Source organism: Triticum aestivum, chromosome 3B (genome assembly GCF_018294505.1).
Source record: "Triticum aestivum cultivar Chinese Spring chromosome 3B, IWGSC CS RefSeq v2.1, whole genome shotgun sequence".
NCBI classification, from domain to species: Eukaryota; Viridiplantae; Streptophyta; class Magnoliopsida; order Poales; family Poaceae; genus Triticum; species Triticum aestivum.
The window spans coordinates 206,952,747-206,959,880 of record NC_057801.1 but is presented as its reverse complement, the minus strand read 5'-3'; the positions used below and the strand labels follow the sequence as shown (position 1 = coordinate 206,959,880).

General features: G+C 50.9%; 1 protein-coding gene across 1 annotated transcript; it reads left to right on the top strand.

Moving 5' to 3' along the window:
- The first annotated feature begins 1,189 nt into the window (after positions 1-1,189).
- Positions 1,190-2,645, top strand: LOC123069381 (uncharacterized). Its single transcript, XM_044492233.1, has 2 exons — positions 1,190-2,199; positions 2,342-2,645. Exons 1-2 carry the CDS (start codon positions 1,253-1,255, stop codon positions 2,415-2,417), a joined length of 1,023 nt encoding a protein of 340 aa, XP_044348168.1. The 5' UTR covers positions 1,190-1,252; the 3' UTR covers positions 2,418-2,645.
- The last annotated feature ends 4,489 nt before the right edge of the window (positions 2,646-7,134 follow it).

Genomic DNA, 7,134 nt, shown 5'->3' with positions numbered 1-7,134 from the left:
CGGATTGACTCCCGTAGAAATCTATATATAGACATGAAGATTCTCAATATGAAAATCACTGTCAGATATATAGACATACAAATGTATTTGTACCGAAGTGCTGATACAATATATTGTGATATACAATATATGACGATGACAACAATACTTATGTTGTTGTTACAACATCATAAATGTACATTAATTATATTGACCACTCGGGAGATTGAAAGACTATTCATAGTCTCCAAACATGTCGGCTGAGGCATATTCAACCATCACATTCTCCATGCTGATAGGGTCCCGTCACAGCTGGTGATGTCAGATTGAAGGTTGAAGTAAGATTCAAACCTTTGCCCATGAGGTTCATTGTACCCCAGGAATTGCTGATACAGAATAATCAGATGCCGAGATCTGAATCTACTGCCTTATGATATATAAGACATCATTTTCTGTTAGCGGTGTGATCCTGACCAGAGGCAGTATCCCACGGGACACAAAAGCGGTCATGATGTCCATGGCCCAGATAGGGTAGTGGTGGCCATTGAGAGCGAATGCCTCAAATTCTATAGCCATATTTTACCGCCATGGGTAAACCAGAGATAATTAATTTACAACTAGTAAATTAAGGACCGTCATGGTTGATGTTGTAATGAACTTAGCAAAATCAATGGGTATTTCAAGAAGTTATTTTGAAACCATTAGCGTGAACCTCAAATTGCTAAATATGACACCTTGAAGATAATCTCCAAAATGGAGTAGATCTCGCAACACTAGAGAGTATAATCTGATGAAATCAGTAGATACTCACTCGTAATGTCTTATGTCATGACTTAGTAAAATGTGTGGGAGAGCACTTTGTAAAGCAATTATAATGTCAAAATGACAAAATATAGGCTTTAACAGTAGTCATTGATAATCTGCAAAGGCATTGGATCTATATGACTACCTTGTGATCCCAATACATCAATTTGAAGAAATCACTTTGAATTTTGCATTCTTATTTGCAAGAAATTAAAAATCTCAATTGCAAATAGACGTATTAATCTCGACATGTAGCGAACATGGAGATACATACATTCCAGAATACATCGTACTCAACAGAAATACACCATTATCATAATGAATAGTAATGATGTTGCAATCTTGATGTTCAAGTGAAAAACTTGAATTATATAGACCTCAAATTAAATGAGATGATGTTGTATCAAGTTGCAAGATAATTCAGCAAAGTGAATTAATATTTTGCGAGAGGAAATTAATCTCAATCGCAATGAAATTGTTTTGCGAGAAAAGAAAATTTTCAATCGCAAATCAGTACTGTTATGCGAGAAAACTTAAACTTAATTTCAATCGCAAAACAATGACGTTGTACAGTAATACCTTGATGGGAAAACTGAAAAACAACGAAGAGATAAGCACCATCGGCTTTCTCTGTGTGGTTACGAATCAAAGACTCGTTTTGGCTTTGTACACCACTACACCGCCGGTACGTAGAGTACGTTGGCGCCGGGTCGTTGCTCCGGCCGTGGTGAGCCGGTGGAAGCCGGGGAAGATGCTGCGGGCGATGCCGGAGGGGCCATGCTGGCCATGCAGGATGGAGCAGCCGTTCCAAACGCCGGCCGTTGGCCGAGATGTGCTCGCGCTGTGCACTGGCCTGCCGGAGGCAGTATCGCCTTTGCGCCTCGAGTTGGAGACCGGGGAGCGTAGCCGGTGCGCCCGCGAGAATGAGCCTGCCGCGCCATGGCCGAGCGGAGAGAACCGCATCGGCCGCTGGCCGCTTGTGCCATCGGGCTGCGAGCCGCGCCGGAGGAGGGCTGCGTGCTGCGCGCTGCGCCGCGAACGGTTGGGAACGACGCGCTATGGTCGCTGGCCGCTGTCTCCACATCGGAGCCGTGGGCCACAGCCGCCTCCTCCTTGGTTTGGTTGTCTCCGGACGCCGGCCGAGGCCGCGCCGTCTGAGCACTTCACCTCACAGCGAACGGGACGCCGCGGGGTCGAGGCCGCGTCAAAACCGAGGGCTGCAAGCGCACTGGGCACCGCCTCCACGCCGGGATTCGCGGTGGTCGGCGAGGGCGACGCCGGCCGTGAAGACGCCACAGCGTTGCTGCACAGGGAGGCGGTTGGCATGGAAGGCGTCATCAACCACCGCCGATCCGCGTCTTTGGCCGCGCCGCGCCGCTGCGCTAGTCTGCGGCCTGCCCCGCTTCTCTTCGCACGGTTGTTCCATCTTTCCTGTGTTCTGTTATGATCAATTTCAATAAAGAAATTCCCGTAGGCCATTCATGAGAACATAATCGATTGCCGATCTTAATCACAAGAAGACAATAGAATTAACTTCTCCCTGGTCGATTCCGTGTAGGGATGCATGCATGCGGATGCCCGTCTTTGCTTCCTCCAGGTTCATGCGTAACCGCCCACCACGGCATGGCCTTTAGAGAAGCTGAGTCAAAGGGGCGCCGGCGCGCGAGCGGCAGAGATAGCCGCTACTTCGATGGATGGATGCAGGGAGCGGCCGGACTTTGATTCCCGGTACTTGAGCGGCCGGACCAGCGCCAGCGCCATCGCTGGGCAGATTCGACGAAGCGCAGTTGATTGGATACTTCTTACTCTGGATTTCTTAATCACAAGAAGACAACCAAAATTGACATCTGATGATTACTATCCTGTACGGATGGATGGATGCTTCGAGGCGCTGCCGGTGCATGTTCCTGCGCAGCCAACCGTGCAGATGAATGGATGCATGCTTCGAGACGTTGCCGCATGTTGCCGCCGCCGCCGCCATTGCCGTTACTCATTGGCGTCGCGGCACCGCGCCGGAAGAAGAGGCGTTGTGGCCGAGCGTCTCCGCGGCCGCGCGACTGTTTCTTCTTTTCGTGTCGTCAATTGCTCGGGGCAGATTCTACGTGCTGATAACGTGTTTCGGGTAGAGACCGAGAGACAAAACACAAAGATGTAAAAGTAAATAGTTGTTCTCATTGACGATGGGATTACACATATATATAGCCCCGAAAAGGGTGCGTCCAAAGGGACACGAGACAATCGCCTCGATTAGGAAAGCAGGGATTAATAGGATTAATTAAATCCTAACACGATCCACCAAGGGTTCTACCAACACCGACCTGGAATGCTGATCGAGGCCTTGCAGGTTCTTAGATGAAATAAACCACAAACAAGGTTAACATATTTAACACTGGTATATTGCAAAATGCAAATGAATGAAAAGCCTACCTCATAATCTCCGTGTCGTTTTATAACGTTTTGTAACATTGACGTGAACAGATGTCCAGCTCATGGGGGAACTGGGACTTTTGTGATGCTATGAAAGTACAGGGTGAGCTAAAATTAGTGTAAACTTCCTTCAACCGCAAACAACCTGGTGTTCACTTCACGTTTAAATGTTCAATGGCAGGGGCAGATGTTGCCCCTGTTACTATACTCAAATAATGCAAAACTGACTGTGACCTAGGAAGTGGAAAACAACGAGTATCCATATGATCTATGGATGAACCTCAAACTCAGAACACATGGATTTAAAAAAAAAAGTTGAATAAAATCCATACCTCAGAAACAGCAGACTTAGAGGTTAAGGGGCAAAAGTTAGTGACAATAATTGGGTGTATGAAAAAAAAAAACCAAGAACCAGAGCAAGTGCACATCCAGTTTTTAATGTTCCTTCTCTGTCGTGGCGTGGTACTCTCCACAGAGAAGCGAGATATTCTTCCATTTCCGATGTATTAACATAGTTGTGGTTCAGGTTCCAGCTTAAGTTTCCACCCAATATGAGTTTCAGATGTCGCAGCTCGATCCTACTCTGTCAAGAACTGGTTGGAAGTAGTAATATTTGTCATGATGACGTCATAACCTACACTCCTATGAAACCACTAGTACACTCAGGATAACACCGATACTTCCAGCAACCAGTGTACCGTATCGGATACCGTATTCGATACTGATTTTTTCACGATACATCCCCGATACCTCTGCAGAGAGAGCTTTGGCTCAGTAGTTGGGTATGTGGTTGTGCAACCCAACGACCCGAGTTCAATTCCCAGAATTGACAGGTGATGCACAAGGGTTTTCCCCCATTTATTGAGGATCAAGCTTGATGTGTGGTGGAACCACTCATCAAGAAATATCTTGATACTCATTTAAAAAATTCTAAGGACCATGTTTATCTTGGTACTCATACTAAAATGGCCGTATGCATCTTTAGTTGGTGCAGAGGCCGGGAAGTGAAAATCTCCCCATTTTTATAGGTTCGCTCGCGTCGCTCCCTGGGGGCGGCTCGGGCGACCTAGCCGCCGCCGCCCCCGCTCCCCTTTTCTCCCTCGCTCCACCCGCCACCGCCGGAGGAGGCCGACGGGCAAAGCCCACTCGGCGGACGGCGGTGGCGGGGCACCCTCGTCGCGCGCCGCAAGTCTTCGGCCCTGGACGAAGGCCTTCCGGCGGCGGTTGCGTCTGGCCAGGCGCGGGCAAGCCGGGGCGGCGGCCCCGGGCTCAGCGGCGGCGTTGTTTCCTCCTCTCCCTCGTCGGGAGAGTGGGGGGCGGCGCTGAGGCTGGCCATCATCGATCTGGTGCGGCGCATCTGGTGGCGTGCGGCGTGCCTGTGGGTTCGGCCGTGAGGACGGCGAGCCGTAGGCGTGCCAGATCTGGAGGTATTGCCCCTCTCCCTTCCATGCATCCCTTCCCAGTCCCCGGTTCGGTTTGGATCTCGCCGGATCCACCTCCGGTGTGTTCTGGTGGAGCAGATCGGTGTCCGGGGGAAACCTTGGGTGCCTTAGGCTGACCGGCAGCGGCGACGCCGATTTTTGGCGCCGCTTTCCTCCTTGGGGGCGTTGCTGAGGGCACCATCTCTCCTCTCCAACCCATGTCCGGGTGAAAGCCCAGGATCCGATGCGGATCGGGCGTCGGCGGCGCCCTGTGCACCGTAACCTTCCTGGAGGCGACGCCAAGGACATTGGGATCGGATGGAAGGGTCTGCGGGTGAGGGGTGGGGGTGTGATGCCTCCCTTCGGTGGAGCGGTGTTTCGTTCTACATATTCTTGGCGGCGGCTCTTGGCGGCATGGAGCAGCGGAGGCTTGGCATCAGATGTGTGGTGACGGACACGCGCAGTAGGTCGACGCTGTCTGGCGTCGTGGTGGCGTCAGCGGCAGCGAGACCGGGCAAGGCCGTTACAACAGTACAGCTCTGAAGATGGATATGTGGTAGGTGGTTGTGGCGGCCTCATACCCGGCGGGCGGCCTGGTTGAGGAGCACGCCGGACTGGTGGGTGCCCATACCCGACAAGCGTCCAGGTTGGGACCTCAGGTCTTAGATGTTAGGTTTGGCTGCGAGGTCTGTTTGGTATTAGGCCCAGACCATCAGCGCCGCTTCATCAGTTAGATAGGAGTAGCGACAGAGGTTGCGAAGATGGTGGCTTTGGTCTTACTGTTGTACGACTTTGTAAGGTTTTGTGCTAATAATTAATAAAGTGGCCGTATGCATCGACCAGATGCAGAGGCCGGGGGTATTCCTCCTTTTCGAAAAATAAATAAATCCCCGATACCTCTGAGGCTCTAGTACTGCAGGTTTTGTGTCCGGAGCATGCTGCAATTCGGTGTCCTTTTTTTGCGAATCATCCGTCCTTTCCAGCTCATCCTTCTATCGCCGCAACATCTTGAAACGAACGACTTGCATGATCATTCTTGCGTCGTCATCCAAACCCTCCACCTTTAAGGTCAACATCTTCCCGTCCTGCGCAGCGAACGCGATCTTCGTCTTCTTCTCTTCAAGCATGGCCTTCTTCTCTTCGATCATGACCCTCTTCTCTTTGAGCTTGACATGCTTCTTGGTCGCCTCCATCAAGAAGTTAAACTTCTCCGCCTTTTTTCCTTGAGGTTGGAGCACTTGACGTAGGCCTCCTCCTCCTTCTTCAAGATGTCTTTGAACCACTCCATTATCTTGGCCACCGCACCTTCTCGCTTCGCCCTCTCCTCCTCACACTTCCTTCCCCGGAACCCTGTTCTAACCTTCTCGGGCGATATTTTTGTTGGGTCGGTTGTGTCATCAGTTTCTTCCTCGCCGCCTTGGGCGATGGTCTTGGCAATTTATAGGTTCCACTTGGGTTGTCCATTAAACTTCAACCAACAATGCATGATGGTAAAGTCATTCTTCTCCAACTTCTTGACGTTGAATGGACAACCCAACTTGACCAAGCACGCCCACTGCCACATACGCCACCAGCACACCCTCCGCCGGGCTTCTACTTCTTGAGCGTTTTCGCTTTTGCGGCCTTCACTTTGACGTGACGATTTTGCCGTGTCACCGAGTTGATCTTCTGGGTGAACGTGATGCTCAGATCGTCCACCACCACCGTCTTCGACAGTGTCTCCTCCGGTTCCATGCATCGTCGGCGGGAGGAAGAAGACAGTGGGCGACAAGGGCTAGAACTGGGTGAAGAGCGGCACGATGGAAGAAGAGAGTAGGGGATTTTGCTGCGGGAACACTGTGCCTAGCTACAAAAGCACAGGCTTCACCTTAGTTTTGGGTGGGCCTAGGGTGTCGGAGTCCTACGTGATTCGTGTCTGGACTGCTTAATCTATGAATGAAATCTATGCTTACTGAATTTCAGTTGCAAAATTGGATAGTGCTAACGACTTTTAGCTGCAAATTTTGACAAATGGCAGTGTTACAAGGTTGACAAAGGGCAATGTTACTAGAAATCCACATTTTACCTAGGGTGAAGGCCTTTACCCAGAGCTTATTGATCTCCTCAAGGCCTAGGGAAAGATAATTTTCAATAAAAAAAAGCACCGGGAAATGGCGCGCAGCGCAAAAGGGCGGGCATGATGCAAAATTTCGGCGTAGGTTTCCTCCTCGAAGCGCCGCCAGAAAAGCCCAATATTTCCCCCTTCTCCCGAAGCGTCGAGGCGACATCGAGCCGTCCTCCACCGTTGGGCAGCCGTGCTCGCCCCACGCCGTCCGGCCGTGCTCGGGCCCGTCCAGATCCACCACGCATGTTCTCTGCTGACAGTTGCTCTCCTACAATGCCGCCTATCCTTGCAGCCAGTGAGTCGATCCGCCCCCCTCCCTGATCCCCATGCTCGGCCGCCCTGGATCCAGGTGCACAACCCCAGCGCTCTAGAACCTGGATCCCACAGTATACTCTTTTT